The sequence below is a fragment of the Numida meleagris genome, chromosome 1, assembly GCF_002078875.1.
Source record: "Numida meleagris isolate 19003 breed g44 Domestic line chromosome 1, NumMel1.0, whole genome shotgun sequence".
NCBI classification, from domain to species: domain Eukaryota; kingdom Metazoa; phylum Chordata; class Aves; order Galliformes; family Numididae; genus Numida; species Numida meleagris.
This window is the reverse complement of record NC_034409.1, coordinates 64,222,623-64,241,378: the sequence shown is the minus strand read 5'-3', so window position 1 is coordinate 64,241,378 and position 18,756 is coordinate 64,222,623. Positions and strand designations below refer to the sequence as shown.

General features: G+C 42.9%; 1 protein-coding gene across 1 annotated transcript in view; it reads left to right on the top strand.

The window, feature by feature from the left end:
- LMO3 (LIM domain only 3) overlaps positions 3,296-18,756 on the top strand; it is a 59,271-nt gene continuing 43,810 nt past the window's right edge. The window contains exons 1-2 of the mRNA XM_021390859.1: positions 3,296-3,793; positions 9,956-10,169. Of these exons, the coding sequence (XP_021246534.1) occupies positions 3,769-3,793; positions 9,956-10,169 (239 nt within the window). The 5' untranslated portion in view covers positions 3,296-3,768. The remainder of the gene's footprint in view (positions 3,794-9,955; positions 10,170-18,756) is intronic.

The following is an 18,756-nucleotide window of genomic DNA, read 5'->3' as shown; positions in this document are numbered from 1 at the left end:
AAAAAAATCTTGCTGTAAATTGCATGATTGGGGAGATAGCCTGCTTTCAAATAATTTAATTCATGACAAAACCTAATTACTGTCAGGTAATACCCTGTCAGCTTTAATGCATTTCATCAGTCATAATGAAAAGAAGAGCATTTTATGACCCATCTAATTATCATTACATTTTAGGGGGAAATGAATGGCATGGAGCTGAATGTTAACTATTCCATTTTATTCCTTTACACATGTGGTTTGGCATATTATTCAGTAAGTTTTTTTCTTTCTTTCTTTTTATTTTTTTTTAAAGAATCCTTGATTGGTGGGGGGAGTATAAAGAGGGGTGGAAGATGCAATTAGATCTGGGTGTTTGTTCCTTTCTCTTTCCCGCACACGCACATGCACACGCATCCACACACACGAAGTGACAAAGTGGTTAATGTCTTTGCAGGTTGGTGTTGACATCAGGTATCTTATTGCCACAGTCCAAATAGAGTACTAATTACTGCGAATGATGTCACCGTAGGCAGAGGAATAATCCCATCATTTAATTAGTTGAATGATTTAAACAAAGATTTGCATAGATGCACTAATCAGTTGCCATGAATTACAGAGCAGCAGTTGCCAGCGAGGGGTAACAGATCATACAGTTGGAGGGAAAAAAAATCTCATCTCCTTGAACATAATTAATTTAATTGTCCTCATTAGCTGTACCATTTGTTTTGATTTTATTTCTCCCTTTCCCCACACATAACTTCTCCCTCCCTCTTTTCTTCCCCTTCTCTGAGTACATTGGTTGAGAGAGGCACACACACACTCACAGTGCTGTATTTTCAGAGTGGTTGTGGCAGAGGTAGTCTACAAACAGAGGGAAGTGAGGATCTCCTGAGCGTATGGGTACAGGCAGGAGAGAAGCAGGTTTCTGTCAAGTTTTGCTTTTCTCCATGTGCAGATCAAATCAGCAGCAAGGGGCTCTGTTAGTCTGCTGCCTCTGATTGTGCTTTTCGGGTTCTTGCTCAGGTTGGTTGTGGCTGAGTTTCATTACTTCTTTGAGGGAGAGGGGGACAAATCAGGAATTGTGTCGCTGCACAGTTTGCTCATTCCGGGAACCTTTATATATATATATATATATATATATAAATGTAAAAATGGAGAGGAGCTTAGTTTGAGGTGGGGAGAGGGGGTAACCTGTCCTAAACATATGCATTTCTGAGGTTGCTTTGATTTTTATTAAAAATGCTGGATTATGCGAGGGAGGGGTGCAGATGGCAGAGCACTTCAATGCTTTTAAATCTTTCTTGGGTCTTGAAAGACTTCTATAATATGAATGTCATTCAAATTTAGGGTATATTGTAAGCTGACATCTTTCAAAGCTTTGTGGAAATCTAGCGTGGTGCTTCTAATAGCAGACAACAGTTATTCACTTTGAAGTCTGAAAACTGTGTTCACAAATTCTTAATCTGGTCTTTCTCCAACTGCAGATGGCTCTGAGAGGAAGATGCTTTGGATTTTTTTAACTTTATTTACAGTAGGCTAGGCTCAACATCTTTATTATAAAACATGAAGAAACAATCATCTGCGAGCGTGACTCAATATCAAAGCATGCCGTATCTCTTCTGTGTTTGCACGTCTGTCTGTCTGTCTCTTGGTCAAAGCTCTTCAACACCTACAGCACATCCGCGTCTATTATTTTTCCCCTTCCACCACTAGGCAGAGAATCAGGCTCTGTCTTCAGCTTTTGGGGTGAGGATCCCGCAGGGGAAAAATGGCTTGTCTGCCTTCAGCTCAGATAGCGTGGGCAGGGAGGTGGCATGGGTGAGCGATGCCCAGCACGTGGCCGGGCCAGGGGCACTGAAAGCGGGGAGCCAGCGGGGAGCAGCAAACTTTCACGCAGGAGTTTGCACTCCTCTCTGAGCAGCCCACATACATTCAGCACTAAGAGAGGATGCGTGTTCACCTTCGGGGTTTTTTTTTTCTCATTACTCATTAATAGAGATATGTAAGAGATACGTATCTTTTTTTAATTTTTTTTTTTTTTTTTTTTTTTTTTTTGCGTAGGCAACTTATTGTTTTGTTTAGGCAAAGTATTTGGGGTGGAGTGATGCGGGGGCACGCTCCCTGCTTCCGTGGCTCTGTTTCTGGAGCGCTCCCTGGGAAGGTGATCCTGAGCCGCTTCGGTAGAGGTCACTTGTGTGTGCGCGTGTGTGTGTGTCCCTGGTGTTTGTGTCTAGCATATGCATGTGGTTTTGCTGACTGCACTTGCAGGCTTGTAAATTTTCACCATGGGAAATTACCAACAAAGCCCAATCTGTCTCCTGGCTGCTTTGCACTTTCTGAGGGCGGCTGTACTTGAGCGAGCTGCAGAACGAGAGAGAAAGAGAGAGGGAGAGAAAGGGGGAGCGGGGAGGGGGGAGAGAGGAAGGGTGGGTGGGTGGAGGGGGAGAGAGGTAAATAGCCTTAAATCGGAAGGGAGCTGCTTCTCTGTGGTCTTCCACAAGAGCTGCCTGGGCTCTGCTGGCTCAGTAATAACTGAGTGACCTTTTCTTTTGCTGTATTATGTCTGGCTGGTAAGGGATTGCATTTTGCAGCTGATAAAGCCCTGACTTCATTCAACTCGGCTCCTCACACGCTGCTTTAGGTAAGTTGTCTTCAGCCAGGACGGAGACAGACAGCCTTGGACTGCAAGATACTAAAAGGAGGACACCTGTAGCTCGGATGCGGTCAACACAATTACTTGGCGGATCCTTGAGGACCTCATTATTTTAAACTTAAAGAATAGCGATCTCCCTCCCCATCTCTCCCACCCCCCCTTTATTTTTTTTTCCCCAAACAATGCTTCTTTTTGACCTTTCCCAAGGAGAAGAGCTACAAAGCAGCCACTGTGCTTATTGAACTGCCTCCCCTCTATCGCTTAATTGAGAAGGTAAGTGAGGCAACTGTGTACATAAGCTTTGGGTCATTTGTGTATGTGTGTCTGCATCACTCTCTCCCTCTCCCTCTCTCTCTCTCTCTCTGAGTCATAAGCCGGGGCTGCAATCCATACACACATCCCTGCACTGCAACTTTCGCTCGAGCTGCAGCTCTGCTGAGACTGTTTTGTTTAAATCATGTGAGGCTTCATTATTTTTATGATGAGACATGAAATACATGCAAGCGGAGGATGCTGAGCGAAACCCATCTAACTGGATGTCTCGAGAAATAGCAGTCAAAGTTAACAATGAATTGCAGCAGTCCCCCCCCCGCCCCCCCCTCCGCCTCCGTTATTATTGTTATTATTATTCTTGCTTCTTCCAGAGCCGCTCGAAACGTGCTCTCAATTACCAAGGGAGTAGCTTAATTTCCCACTCCCCGGCTCTAATCCGCCAGCCTCCCCGTACAGCAGTTTCATTTGCAGCCGGCTCGGCGCAGGGTTAACCCTTTGGGCAGCGCGGCGGCGGCAGCGGCCCGGAGGCGGCGGGGGAGCGCCAGGCAGCCCTCACCGGCCGTGGGTTACCGGGCAGGAGCCAGCGCTCCGCGCGGGAGTCTTTCGGGGGGCTTTTCGGCTTCCTCTTTTCCCTCTTCGCTCCCGGCGCGGCGTGTGACAGCGTGACAGCTCCGTTGGCTCCGACAAAGCCGCCCACCGGCGCAGCGCCGGGACCCGGCGCCGAGGGGTGCCCGGGGACAGCGTGCGGCCGTGCCCCGCCGCCCCCCGCCCCGCGCCGGGGGAGCGAGCGCTCTGCTCGCTGCTCGGGCCGGGCCTCGGCGCTTCCGTCAGGAGGAGCTCCGCGGGCGCCCGTACAGCGACTCATGCAGAAAAAGGAGAAAAGTTTTGGTAAGGCTGCTGGTGCGCTGGCTCAGTTCGCAGGAAGGTAGGGCCGGGGCGGGGAGCGGGGCGAGCGCGGTTCCCTCTGCTCTTCTCTCCCGCCAGCGTTCGCGTGTGCAGCGAGGAGACCCCCATGCCCCCGGCTAGAGAGCCGCGCAGGACCGCCGGTGACAGCGGTGAAGCCGGCCAGGTGCAGCCAACCTCGCTGCGCGCATCCCCACGCCTCTCTCTGCCCCCCACCGCCCCATCCCTGCGATGCTTGGGAAAAGGAATTAGCACAAAAGGCTCGAGCGTCCGGCTCCAAAAGGGAGTCTTTGTTGTAGAGTGTATGTTTCTTATTTATTTTTTTATTTTGCATGTGAGCTGCATCAAAATTGAACTCAGTCTTGCAAATCTCTTGTTGGCCTTTGCCAAGCACTAGCACTTTGCTGCCATGGTAACTGTAATTAAACTGATAAGAGTGGAAAAATGTCAGTATCTCTGAGCCTTGCAGCTGCATTGGAGAAAAAGGGAATCAAATTGGTTCCCAGCACCACTGCTCTAAAAAAGGAGGGAGGGAGTGGGGGGAGCTGGGGGGGACACGACAGGGGTAGGAACATAGCTAAGCAGCTCCGTCCCTGAGATCTGGGTACATCTATTTGCTGTGATGTCCCTTAGGGGGCTACAGCCTGCAGGGATGCTCTGGGCCAGTGAACAGAGAGAAACAAGCTTTTAGGCCCAATCTCGCTTTCAAAAAGAGAAGGGGAGAGAAGAGGAGAAATCTTTTGTTTGGTGTCTCTTGGCAATCGACTAGCCGTGTTGGCCAAATTCTTTTAATCTGTATCACTGCTCCCAGCTGTGGGACTGCATTCCCATTTTTAGTTTTTACCTAACCTCCTCTTTTTTTCCCCCAATCTCAAGCCACCTCTTTTATTAAAAAGAAAATAAAAAAATAATAATCAGATTCCTCTTTAGAAGAAACAGGGGCAGGAGGTGAAGTTTAGTTATATACCATGGAAAATTGACTTAAAAGTATACAGAAGTGTCTGTATTCAGAGTACTAAAAAACCCTTACTTCTATTATTATTATTTTTTTTTAAACCTGAGTGTTATGGAGTTGCGGTTACTTTGTTGTGTTAACTACAGAAGCTGAGACTGTGCGGATGAATGGCACAGAACAAGAGAGCATAATGGAGGCAATCAACCGTTAGGCTGGTTCACAATGCAATCCAGGCAATTAAAAGCTCACCAGAGTTTAAATGAAATGGTTCTACTTATTTCTGTGCACCACACTGCACAGGCTATTATTTATGTCTCTTTTTTTAATTATGATTTCCCTTAAACTGTCAAATAACTCAGAATAGCGGGGTCTCGGAGGCGATAAGAATTTTCCACGGAACAATTTGCATGCCAATCTAAAACTAGTTACGACTCTCGATGCGCTGCATGCGAGCTCTGAAATGTTTCTTCCCTTCTGAAACCTTAACTTTTTTTTTTAAAGTCTGTGCGTATTGTCCTGAATAATTGGAGCACTGAGTGCTTATAGGATGGAGCTACAAAGTGGGAGAGCCTCTGAAAAGCACTCTTTTTTTTTTTTTATCTTCTGCTGGATCTCCAGCTCTCTTGCTGACTGCACATTGTCTGTCAGTTTGCTGTCTTCTAAAGACCAGTGCACTGATATGTAATTTGCCCCAAACTGATTCCTATTTTTTTTTTTTTAAGTAGAACAAGTTTTCCCTCTCTTGCTGTGCATCCCCCTGTCCTTGGTTCAACTGTGTGTGCTGCAGCGGAGGAGTGAGTGGGCTCTAAAAGTTTGTGAGCGCTGCGGTGCATGATAGCGTCCAGTGCTGCCCCCGAGCATCCCCTGTGCCATGAACCTGCAGCTGTCTTCATGGCCTCTTGGTTCCTGCAGGGACCGGTCCTGCGCACAGGAACTGCTAGCAGAGATCGTTCTGTCAGAGCTCTGCACCTTGATTCTGGGAAAGGTGATCAGAGTGACATGGGTTCACGTCTCTGCCTTCCTTCAGGAACCTGACTTAGCCTTTTCTAGCAATCTTTCCTCTTTATCCTGAAATTCATAGTTACAGATCCCTTGTCAGTGCTTCATCGCGCATTAGCAACCACTGCCAGGGACAGGAGTCACTTGTATCCAACTTATCCGGAGAGATGGGGGGAGATCTGGGAGCTTACAGACTGGGTTAGGAAGTTCTCTCATCAGGAATGTGGATTACCATTAGAAGTCTTATTCCTGACAGAGTGCTACAGTTTGCGTGCAGTGTCCTGGGGTTTGGCGAGGGGGAAGGAGAGAGGGGTGCTGAGCAGGACGGGGAAAGTGAATTGGGATGAAATAGAAGGGGTTTGTCTGATATTGACAGGCACTGCAATGTCTCCATATTGAGTGCAGATCTGCCCTGGAATGCAGAGCACGGACAAGAGTCCACCAAACTAAAGGCAAAACTGGGTTCAGTTTTTGCAGCCTGTGTGTAGCGCTTTGGAGCCGTCCGTGTTTTGGGAGCGCTGCCTTCCCGGGGAGGTGGCAGCAGGGTGACTAGGCAGCACAGTGTGCTCCCAGCATCATCTCAGGGTGCCCTGGGTGCTGCCAGCCTCAGAGCTCCTGCCTGCACCTGGGGATAGCTGGGTTGTGGGGCTGCAGCCTGTGGGAGCTGCAGGTACGCTGACTGCTGCTCCGGGCAGCTAAAAGCACATGCGTGCTATGTGGGCAGTGTCACTGTACTGGAGATGTGATGGGAGCGTTAAAGGGAGGAGAGATGGTCCGAGAGGTGATCTGCGTTCGGCTGTATTATACGATCCAGGAGAAGTAATCAAGTATTCCGTTCTCAAAATTAAGCTATTTAATCCAGGTCTGTGAATAAAAGGGCATGTGCAGAGAATTCGGAGCTGTGTAAAGCACTTCTTGGGGTGCTGCTTGTGTTTTGTTTTGATTATTCTGTCTCAAAAAAAAGAACTTTTTTTTTTTTAATGAAGCAGTAGTTTAATTTTAACTTTCATTACACTAGAAGCAGCTTCGTTGTAAGTAAAGTGTGAAAAAGATCAGATCTGTCTGAAAGGAAAAGCATTCTTTCCTTCCCATAGCTGCTGCAGACCGAATACCTAATCTGGAGATGCTGCCAGCAGGGTGTCAGGGCCACCTTCTCCTCACCTAGACCTGAGAAGTGTGGGGCTGTTAGCAGGACCTCCAAGGGATGTCTGCCCCTTTCCGCTTCTCTCTGCAAGGAGGGTTTGGGCTAACCAGCGTGACTGTGCTCCGTCTGCTTCCCTAACGTAGCAAGAGCCTCAAAACAGTGCCAGACTGTGTGCCGCATAGCGCGTGCTGGGCTTGTATTTATAACACAATAATCTGGTGTTTGCAGCATATTCCTTAAGAATTACCATGCTTGATTGCTGCAGTTTGCTCAGATGCTGGTTTATTCAAGCCCTGTTGCTGCTCCGTCTCGTTCCCCTCATGGAGCGCAGGGCAGCCCATCAGCTGGGATCAGGGACGCTGCGCTCCAACCCGCTGCCTTATCAGCCAACAAAATTTTTACATTACGATTTTTTTCTTTAAAGCCCTTAACTGCATTAGCTGCTAGTTTATCCTGGCTTCCCTCAAGCTAAAGATTAAAGTCCTAGAGCAGTCCTTCTTCCTTCTGAACTTTTTCACTGAGCATCACGAAGTTGATGCCAACTGCAGTCTGTTTTGTGTGCCTGTCCTCTCTGTGGTGGTAGAGCAGGTCAGGGGATAAGTGTGCCATGGGCTCTCAAGGGATATTTATATTATTCTGTAATATGCAACTTCACAGATTAAGCTTTTTCACCAGGCAAAGGTATCGGCGATCCTACGGTACTATTGGTCTGGTTCGGGTGCTTTACAAAAGTCTCCGCTGTTTTCAGTGTTCTTAGTCGTTTGCTTGTAGCTGTGTTACCTTGCCGCTTCACGCCTGCACCCTGGGCTTAGGGGAGCCCTCTGGCAGCTGGATATGCTGTGGTGCTCGCTCAGGACGAGTGCTGTGTGTCCTTTCCCATCCCTGCCCTGCCGCAGAGCCCGTACCGGTCGCAGGCTCTCATCCTCCCACTTTGGAACGAGAAACAGACCTCATGAGTTGCTGAGTGGTGTGGGAGCTGTGAGAGGAGCATTGATTGGAAGGTAATGGGAAGGCAGCAATGCCATTTTGATACTTATGGATAGAGAAATAAAGACCTTGGATCGTCTTGTTAGGAGCTTTAGACATTCAGCAGCAGTATCGCCACAGTACTTCGGGGTGCTTGCTAGGAGAACTGTCTCTGTAATTGAACAGCTAATTTAACAGACAAATATATTCATCCAAAATGCATAGTAGAATGTGTTGCAAAGTGGGGAGCGGGGATGTTGTATGTTATGGTGAGAGTAAGAATTATGATTTCTAATTTGTTGACCAGCTTCACAGGTGAAAGTCATGAGTTCAGCTTGCTTAAACCCTGCAAAGTCACATAGCTGGCTCTACACTTGCTGCGGTCCACGAACATTCAATGCATTTCACGTACACGTATGGATCCCTGGGATGCCTCAGCTGGCACAGCATTTAGCCTCTTGTCTTCACAGTGCTGATATTCATAAAGGCGCGCTGTACCATCACTTCAAAGATTACACTCATTTTCATGTTTTCCTTATGAGACCTTTAAAAATAAGTAAAATAAAACACCAGCTTGTTCGTGTTCTCTCTACCTGAGACTGCCTTTCTGAGGTAGTGTACTGCGACACCAACGGAGACGCACTGATAGAAGCTGAGGCTGCTAAGCCTTCCTAACAGCAGTAGTGTAGCGTTCTTGATGAGGAGCTCTTGAATTTGCTTTTCTTTGTTACGAGACTGTTTGACCTTTCCCAGTCGCTGCGTAAGAACAGGGTGCCGTGCCCTGAACTTGGGAGAATTCTCCTGTCGGCTAAAGCATTTATTCTCGTCTTACAAAATTCTCATTGTAATGCTCAGATGCACTCTAATGAGGAGCAATTTTTTTTTTTGTTACCTCTCCGATTGGCTTAAAACCTAGATAACCTAGTAATCGAACTGCGTATGTGTTTTCTTTCCTCTCTGATGCCTGTTTGATGTACAGCAAAGCGTCCACAAGGCTATGATTTTGCTTCTTCTAAGAAATGACTTCCAGAGGATCAGTGTGAGTGTAATCGGCTGGCAGTTCGTGAGACCAGCCAAGAGAGACCAGTCTGTAAGCACTTTGGGGCAGTGACCTCCTCTCCCCATTTACAGCAAAACTGAGGGCCATCGATTTTCTGTATGGATCTCTGGAAGGCAGCTGCGGTGCTCCACATGCCATCGCTCAACTGTGTTCCACTTTTGCCCATTCTGTCCCTGAAACAGTGATTCAAGAGTTTGTTATTTAAATACTCTCTGCTATTGTGTCCAAAGGTATGTATAATTAATGGACACCACTGGACTCCTTTTCCCAAACTATCTGTTGGCTAAAATTGGGATTAGAGAGTAGGGCAGAGATTTTGTATTATTATTATTATTTTCTGTGACAAACTAGCAACTGTCTGACCTTGTGCAGCTTATTTAAGGTCAGATTTTTCAGCAGGTCCTTAGACTGAAGGATGCAACTAGAGATGCTGGTACTGAAGTCTCTGTAAAGCTGATTGCTTCATTCATGTGCCTAAGAACAGAAATCTTTTTTTTTTTTTTAAAAAAAAAAAACCTACTGCAAAAATATCTGGGCCAAACCTCCCTGAAACTCTGGCCCTGTACCTTTAATAGCTTCAGTCTTTCCATCTCTACAATCTGGAGTGCTCATATATTTTATAGATAGTGCAAATTAGTCCAAATACACCAGTTTAGGTATATTTGCCGTTGCAGATTGTTTGTTTAAATTTTTGAATGCTAAACATTGAGAATGTTGGGCAAAAGTGACTGACTCTTCAACACGACTGTTTTATTTTTGTAATTTTTCAATCATATTTCTTTTCAGCGAAGAGACCGGGTAAATGAGGTGGAACTCAGACCAGTGGAAGTGTCTGCTCTCAAGTTTATTTAATGTTGTTTTCAGCTTGCTGTGGACTCGCTGGATTATGTCATCTGGTCTTTGCCGTTGCCTTTATAATGAAGTGGGTGTGTGTGGGAGGGGAAAGGTGGAGGAAGAGAAGACTGTGAGGCTCATTCTGAAGAGTGTCTGTTTTCACCCTTCTCTCCTCTTGCTGTGTTTCAGGTATACAAATGCTCTCAGTCCAGCCAGACACCAAGCCGAAAGGTTGTGCTGGCTGCAACCGTAAGATTAAAGACCGGTATCTTCTAAAGGCCCTGGACAAATATTGGCATGAAGACTGCCTGAAATGTGCCTGCTGTGACTGCCGCCTGGGGGAGGTGGGCTCCACTCTGTACACCAAAGCCAACCTTATCCTTTGTCGCAGAGACTACCTGAGGTAGGTCGCGCCTGTGTCGAGTTCCCTGGGAAAACGCGGTGAGCCTGCTCGGTCCTTCCTGTGTAGGTAGCGGTGCATACGTAGTGGTTGGGGGCTGCAGGACAAAGTGTTTGCGGAACATGAGGCAACCAGCTGCAGCAGAGAGGTAAAACTAAATTCAGAGGCAATGCTGCATGCTTTTGAGTTTTGTGATGCTTTTACCAGGCGCTGGACTGGGAGGGAGGTGAGAACAGAGTAACCCCTGGCCCAGCGCAGTGCTCCTGGAGTGCTGACCCTCCTAAAAGCAGCGCAGTGTTCAGACGGAAAGAGCAGGCCCGCCTGCGTGGCCTGCGGCTGCTCAAGTGTGGGTTGGAATGCCATGAGCGCTTGCTCCATTTGGATGCATATATCTACATCTGCCCTTTGTGTTCACCAGAGGGATTGTGGTGATGGTGGGAGCTTTAAGGAACGCTGCCATTTATCTGCTAGAAGCTGCACTGAGACAATCCACTCACCTTCCCTGTGCTAAATAACCCCACAGCCAGTGGGCTCCAACCAGCCTACTGATCTGTGTGGGACATGGGTGACTCAGGACCACTTCCCAGAGGTGGCAAACCATCCCCTGGGTGACTCTTCTTGGAGATGGCAAACTATCACCTGATTTTCTGCCTTCTTGTTTGCTTGTCAGTCTACTTTCTCAAAAACAACTGGGGTATAATTCACCACAGTACCGGACTAGAGTGCATGTGCATAAATAGAGCTACTTGAGAAGCTGATTTTAATCGAGAAGTTTGGTATCCCTGGGCTGTCAATAGTAAATAGAGAGGGAGAGGCTCCTCTGGGGTGATTCAGAGCACCTATTTCCTAGAGGAGCACCTTCTGCTGTTCCCTGCAGAGGGGGCCTAGTGAGACTGGCTGCCCGAGGCAGATGCGAACTTCTGGGAATATTTCCTCTGCCCCTGTAGCAAAGTCTTTTCCTTTTAAAGGGACATTCAAGTCTGTAATACATTAGGGAAAAATTAAAATTCTCTTTGAATGCGTTAACTTAAAAGTTCAGCATAGGCACAGGTTGCAAATACGAAGTTTCCAGCTTGCATGGCATGAGTAGGTTGGAATAGAAATCAGGATTGAAGTGTTAACAGCTCTTGGTACTCTGGCTCTCCACATAACAACCTGTTTTTTCTAGAGTGGAGCAAGAAGCGTTTGCGAGTGTCTTTTGCGTCTCCTGAGCCGGGGCTGCAAGGCAGCTTAGGGTTCTTCAGACGTGGCCTTGGACCTCTTAGTGGTAAAAGTGCTCTGCTACCCATTAAAGCTCCGTGAGTTGAGCACAAGACGGAGTCTGCATCTTACAGCTGTTGTGTTAAAGCTGCCAAAGAAGTAGCTAGCAAAACCTTACTTTTAAAAATGAAGAGGAAAGTGTTTCATACAAGGAACAGAAAGGGATCATTGTACAGAAACCTAGGTTGCTTGTGATCTTAAGCTGTGTGTATAGAGAGAGTGGTATGAGCAGCTTCTGGGGGGAAGGTAGTGCTGAGCCTAACATTTAAAACCTGTTTTTAGAATCTTCCTACAAGCGCCTGCAGAAGTAAGAGAACTCTACTGTGGCAATTTGATCCCCAGATTCACTGGTGGCTTTGAACTTACTGTCTACCAAAGACTAACACAACAGATCGAGTGTTTTAAAATCAAAACCAAAAGTGATTGAGTAGTAGGGATATGAAAAAAACATTTCCCCAGTACAGATGTGCACACGCATCCCATTGCCCTCTGGTATTTAAAGGTCTATCAGGAGTAAATATTTAGCAATCAGTTTGTTAAAATTCATAGTATGTAATTCAGAGAAAGGCAACTGTGATTTTTACACGATTTATCTGTCATAAATACTTTCAAAACTCATGTTTTGGTTATTTATTCATCTGCAATATTTACTTTTGCACCAGTGAAACCAGCATACATGACAGATCCTGTAATCAGACTAAAGATGTTCTGGATTTTGCTTCTGGATTTATCAAGTCTTTATGAAGTCTTAATGAAAGTCATAAGCCTTTCCATAGTGATTCTTGTGAATGCACAGATTTAAACCTGGTATTTACTCTAAACTTCATACTGATGCACTTAAGGTAATTGCAGATAGTCATTTGCCTCATTGCGTCTTATCTACTTAGTTATGCAGTGAACCTATAAAAGCGATCTTTTTAATGCTAATGTAGAAACTAGTTAAATGTTCTCTAGCTTTGTAGTCAAATAAGCTTTCATATTTAGCAACTCACTTGATATCAATTTAAAGAACAAATTACTTAGCAATAATGATCAGATTAGGGTTCGATTGCAGTTTCAAACTAGCCTTTTTTTTTCTTTTTAACTGTAAAGGGAGTGTTTGCTACATACAACTGTTCCAGCTTCCTATTAATTTATGTGGTGCCCTCTAGAGGATATGTGGCTTGTATGATATTATAAAGAGTAAAATTGCTTATTAACTCGTCTCTCTGTATTCATTATGTATTTCAATAAGACAACCATTCTACAGATACTACAAGCAATAATGTAGCCAGTTTGTGTGCTTTGACATCCATGGTTAAATTCAGAAACTGTGTGATTGTGTCTTCAGCTATTTGCAAAAATGCTTCTAGTATCTCTCATTTAGAAATGCATGCCAAAAAATATTAAATTCCCTCCACTCCAATGCATGCTCTTGTATCAGGGCATCTGAGCCCTGAGATACCTACTCTGAGCCTTTTATAAATGCTTTCTATTGCCGAGACTTCAAATCTTGCTTTGTTTTAGCTCTCCCCTTTGGTAAAATTAGTTAATTTTACTATATTAAGGCCTTACTCTCTAGGATGAAGGGGATCATGGAGATGGAGGTAATGAGCTTGGAAGATGTTCTGGGTGTGAGAGGCTTTCCCCTGCAATCTGATTCAACTAAGTCACACCGGTGATTTCAGAGGTGGCGTGTGGCACCCAGGGTATTGGAGTGGTCACAGCAGGAATGAGCTCTGTTTTGTTAACGAAGATGAGAACTGACTTGAGTAAAGAATGGGCTCAGTGTTAGGAATAACATACATGGTGAAAATGATATGCAGAGTATAATTCCCCTGCAGGCTTCTGTCTCCTGCTTATACACTCCTGGGTTAGAAAGTGAAGACTTAATTTAAGGAACTTAGGTTTATGCCAGTATTTCAAGTCCATTTACAGTAAGTGAAATATGCGAGAAGTTGTTTTTTTTTTTTCCTTTTCCTTTCCTCCGGAGCTGTGCAGTGACATCTTAATGTATCAACCTATCCTGCTCTGTCCTCTGCTCTGACTGGCAGCGTGTCCATTTACAAGCAAAATATTCCCTTTGAAATCTGTCATTACTGCCATTAATGACCAGTCGTTATGTTAACAGCCCCTGGGCTGTTAACATATCAAACTGGTTGTTAACTGGAAGGTTATTACTTATTTAAACCGCAGGTATGAGTTGTGTGAAATGTGCTTTGGTTATGCATTCTGGGCTAGTTCTGCTCAAAACAATGGGAAAAAAAACAGCATTGCATTTGCCTTTGGGGTGCCAGGGGATTTGCTTTCTGTTCCATCTGCTCATTTGATTTCTGCATATTTGTGAGGTCCTCCTGCCCCTGGGCAGCCTCCTAATTTCAGGTGCAACCGTGTGCAGTCCCATCTTTTTAGCTTTGCGTGCAAATGGGCAGTCACAGATACTTCCAGATGCACAGTAATGCAAGCCGCGCATCTGAGATTAATATCTGGCCCCTAAAAGTGTAAAATGAAAGACCGACAATTACACGTAACTCAGTTGTATTAAATAATGAGCTTCCTCGGATGCAGTGAAAATATGAAAGTACAGCTGTGCTAAGCTAGTAGCAATGTAGGTCAATCACCCTTTTCACTTAGGTTTTTAACTACGCAAACCCTGCTGAGCGACCAATGACTACAAAGTGCTGTTTCATTCCTATTTAATTTTGGCAGCATTTTACTGAAGAGCAGGCATTCATGCAGCTAAATTATCTTCACCGTTTCTGGTTTTAACTTCAGCTCCATGACACTAAATGTTGGAGTGCATATCTCTTAGTAAACACAAAGAATATGGTTTGTGATTTTTTTCTTTTTTTTTCAAATCCATCTCTTAACATGGAAATTGAATTAGAACTTTTATTTCTTTATGCATAATTTCTCTAGCCAGGCAAACAGATCATAGGAAAAGGATTAACAAAACAGTGTATTTGGGGGAATTTTTACCCTTAAACACATCTAAAGCTTTACTGGGGATGAGGGGCATGATGGCAGAGAGGTGTGCCCCTTTCACTGCCCAAGTTTGGTAACCATTTGGCTTGTAAATGTACTGCAGGCTTTAAAAGTACCACAGAATAGCTGTGAAGATGGGTTGACTGCTATCCCTAAAGAAAGGGACAAATTGTGTTTTTTTCTTGTTTTTTTTCCTATTTGCTGGTCTGAACGCTTGAGACAAGCCTAGATTTTAGATTATATATTGGACAGAATCTTGTAAATAATGAGAAGTGACTACAGAAAGTAAAGTGCTCAACCACGAGCATCATAAAATGCTGCCTCTGTAAAATATTTAGTCTCTGAAAGGGTGCACACTGAAAAGAGTAGAGTTTAGGAAGCAGCCTTTTCCTGTACAACTGCTCTCACTCCTCTAAAAGCAATTATTATTTAAAAAATATATATTGCGTAGAAGTACTTAGAAATTCAAGGAAGACTTAAAAATGTCCCGTGGTCTGGTATTGTTTAGCAGTTCTTGTTTCTCTTACGTTGCAGAAAGTACACGCTAAATATTGCAAACATATGAAGTACTGGCTCTTGCAAATGCTTGTATAAATACTCTACATGGATATTTTCATGGGTAGGATATAAGTTGTTTTTAGACTGACACCTCGGTACGCTTCTTGCCCAGCTTAATAAAATAATGGTAAAATTTTAAGGATTTAAGCACTCTGAGGTATTCAGGAATATTGAGGTAATTACAAAAGTAAGGCTTAAGAGAGCTCCACTTTCTTTACTAAAACGATCCTTTATTTATTCATAAATACCCTGATGCAGTAAGTTTTTAAGTATTCAAGAAGTATTCAAGGGAGTACTAGTTCGGAGGAACAGGCCCAAAAATATTTTAATATATATATGGATTTTGTAGGTGTGGTGGACTCCTTGTTGAATTTTTACTGTGTATGTGAGATTCATGTTCTACTAAATTTACATTAATTGTAGCATTAGCATGTCTTTTTTTTTTTTTTTTAAAAAAGCACAATAATACTATCTCTCCCACTAATTGACAGCTGTTTTGAAATACTTACAACACTGTACTAGTTCTTGAAGGGGTAAGGGTGTACAAGGAGGGGAGTAATGCACGTATGCACAGTTAATCCACCACAATTGCGAGGAATAATGGGTTTGATTTAGTTACACTCTAGCTAGTTTAGCTCCTTATTTTAGTTCATCTGTGATAGCTTTTAATAAGAAACATTCAATTAAGCTGTTAAAATTGGTGTTTAAGTCATGTTGAAAGGCTGTAAAATATGTGTACTCAAGTTTGACACTCTTCAGTAGTTCCATGTGTTTGCTAGTATCTTCTGGTATTTTTCTTTAGAGCTGCCAAATTTTTAATAATTGTGTTATTTTTAGTGGCTTAAAATACACAGTTTAATTTCCAAGGATGTGAATGTTCCCTCTTATAAGGCTTCTTGAAAACCAGACACTTCTTGTGTGTTGTCAAAATACCTCATTAATCCCCTGGAAACGTTCAAAGAATTTCAGGAGACTTTTCAGATGAAAGTACATTGCATCTTAAAGCCTGTCCTATATCTCTTCATTATCTTGCTGCAGAACAGCATATTTTATGGAAAATTATTTTACTGTAAATATTTTGTCAATTTATAGTGGTTCAATAAAGCTTGTGATTTTGGGGCAGGCTTGGTTAGTCTGCAGCATCAGAGGATGGGTTAATGTCCTTGTAAAAAATACTAAGCAGACCTATAGAATTCAGCAATTGCTTTTAAAATATGTGAAACTTACTCCATTTTTTCCTTGTTGAATTTTTCCTTAGAAGAGACATGGAATATGTTTAAAGCAATTCTCCTATTAAAATGCTTTCCTTCAGGAGCAAATATTATCAACTATATTATGGCATGTGATTTGACATCCAGGGCTTAATTGCAAACTTTCTGCATTTTTTGGCAAGAAGCATATACAAAACAATGTGTCTCTGTTCAATGTAGTAGAGCAATATTTAGCTATTATTGCCTAACATAGAGATGCTTTTAAGAGGTCCTAAATTCTGCTCCATGCCTGTTCCTTACAAAAAAGTAAAAAATCGAAGCTTTCCTTATTTTTATTTTGTGATTATTTTACCCAAAATTGAAAAAAAATCTATGTATATGATTTAAAAAATAATAAAAAATCAAATCATTCTTAATTTCATCACATTAGACTTGCTGTACCATTCAGATGTTTTGGATATCATAATAAATATTCCTCGATAATATGAATTTTTGAATAATAGTTAAAAGCATAGTTTTTTTTCCTAAAAATACAGTTGCGAGCAAACTGAAAATTGCAGAAACTTCTCAGCTGGAAATAGAAATTTCATGTAAAATTTTGTAATAGATTATTGAGAATCAGCCATGAAAACGTTCAGTGCTATTACGTGCTTTCAGCCCTCCTGACTTTCACAATTTCTTTTCTTTTCACTGAAGTTAAATATGTTCATGAGGAGTTTGGAAACCAAAATACTTGGTATGTAGTAGTTAATTTCTAAATTAAATTGGTCTTGACATTTAATATATTGAAGAGTGTAAATTTTGGATATACCTTACTAGATGCGTTATGTTTTGTTTGCGAACTTCCAGCTGGATATCATAGGATGATGGATGGCTTTTTAAATAAACTTAGATAATAGGCACAGGCTTAAATTTTTTTCTAGCCTAAATGTTCTTGAGTTTATTAAATTTTTCAGACCCACTATCTGAAGCATGGAGTCTACACTGCCAAAAAGCTTTGCATATTTTACACCTGTAGAATTCTAATACTGGTGTTTTTGCACCCTCCTGAAGCTGCTGCTTCCATATTCTAAATCAATTAGCCTTTGAACAATTGAGTCTAACTGTATATGTCCCGTGTTTTTTAAGATAGCTATTACATATCAGTAGATATGCATTTTAAAAGAGAAAGAGCTATTTAAGTCATCTCTAGAATGTGCTACTATTTTTGGGGTGTGTATGAGTCTATAGAGCTATTACTTTCCTGAAAAGGGACAAATCAATGGGATAGTTGTATCTGATTAGTCCAAAGAAAAATGCAAACCCAACCATAGTTTAGTTAGAAATTACTAAAATTTCGATTTACAGAAACTGCTGGTTCTGCACCATTTTAATATTTAGACTAAATTGAACAAATCTTAAACATACACTGGATACGTATATCTGGCTCAAAAATTCACAAAAGTATTATCAGAACTTAGAATCATAGAATGGTTTGGGTTGGAAGGGACTGAGGGATCATCTAGTTCCGACCCCTCTGCTATAGGCAGAAACACCTCCCACTAGACCAGGTTGCTCAAAGATCCATCCAGCCTGACCTTGAACACCTCCAGGGGCATCCACAACCTCTCTGGGCAACCCGTTTCAGTGTCTCGCCACTTTCACAGTAAAGAATTTCTTCTTAATATCTAGTCTAAATCTACTTGACCATATACAAGTGGGAATATAAATTGTTTAAACAGGATAAATAGTTTTGCCAAATTTGATCATTACCAAGCCATGTATCAAAATGAGGCCATATATGGTTAAAATACCTTATGAGCTCTCCAGGTTCATGTCCTCTCTGCGTTATCTGCTTGGTATTGTATTTACACATATATTTATGAAGAAATTGTGGTAGAATTCTGCATCCTGCATAGTGCAGGTAGCTGAACAGGAATATAAGTATGGTTTTGTGCTCCCTGAAACTGTTTAAGGCAGATTTTGAATGCATGCTAACAATTAAACATGTTGATAGCCCCATGGCAATCAGTGAAGTTAGCAGCAGTGTGCTGAAATGTCACACTAGAGTGCGGGTGTAGGGTATTCATAATTCACTCCGTGTTCCAGCTCTGAATCAGAACTGCAGCTACTAGCAGCTGAAAAGTATTTAGCACCTAGTTTTCAAAGAGCACAGTAGCCCCAATTATTAACCAAAAACTATTTTCATTCAGGATTAGAGTGAACTTGGTTTATCTATTTTATCGCAAAATGTAGCACAACACAAGGGAACTCTTTGTGAGCAGAAAATCGCTACTTTTGCAAAATAGATTTTCAGATCTGGATTGATGTTCCATGGGAAATTCTCCTGCAGTTCTTGTGTTAAGTGGCATTCTGCAGAACTGTAATTTAAGCTTTTCATCTTTTCTTTGCAAAAATGATAATGTCTTGTGTTGGCACATAGTGGATGAAAGTGAGAATTGCACAACATGCAAAGATAAAATTACTTTTGGAGAGTAGAGCAGAGCAGATTAAACATTTTACTGCATCTTTTCTATGTTTTTGGAGAGATTAGAGTAAGTGTATTCGAGTTATACATTTGGATATACTGCAAGTGATGATATATAGGACTAATGAGC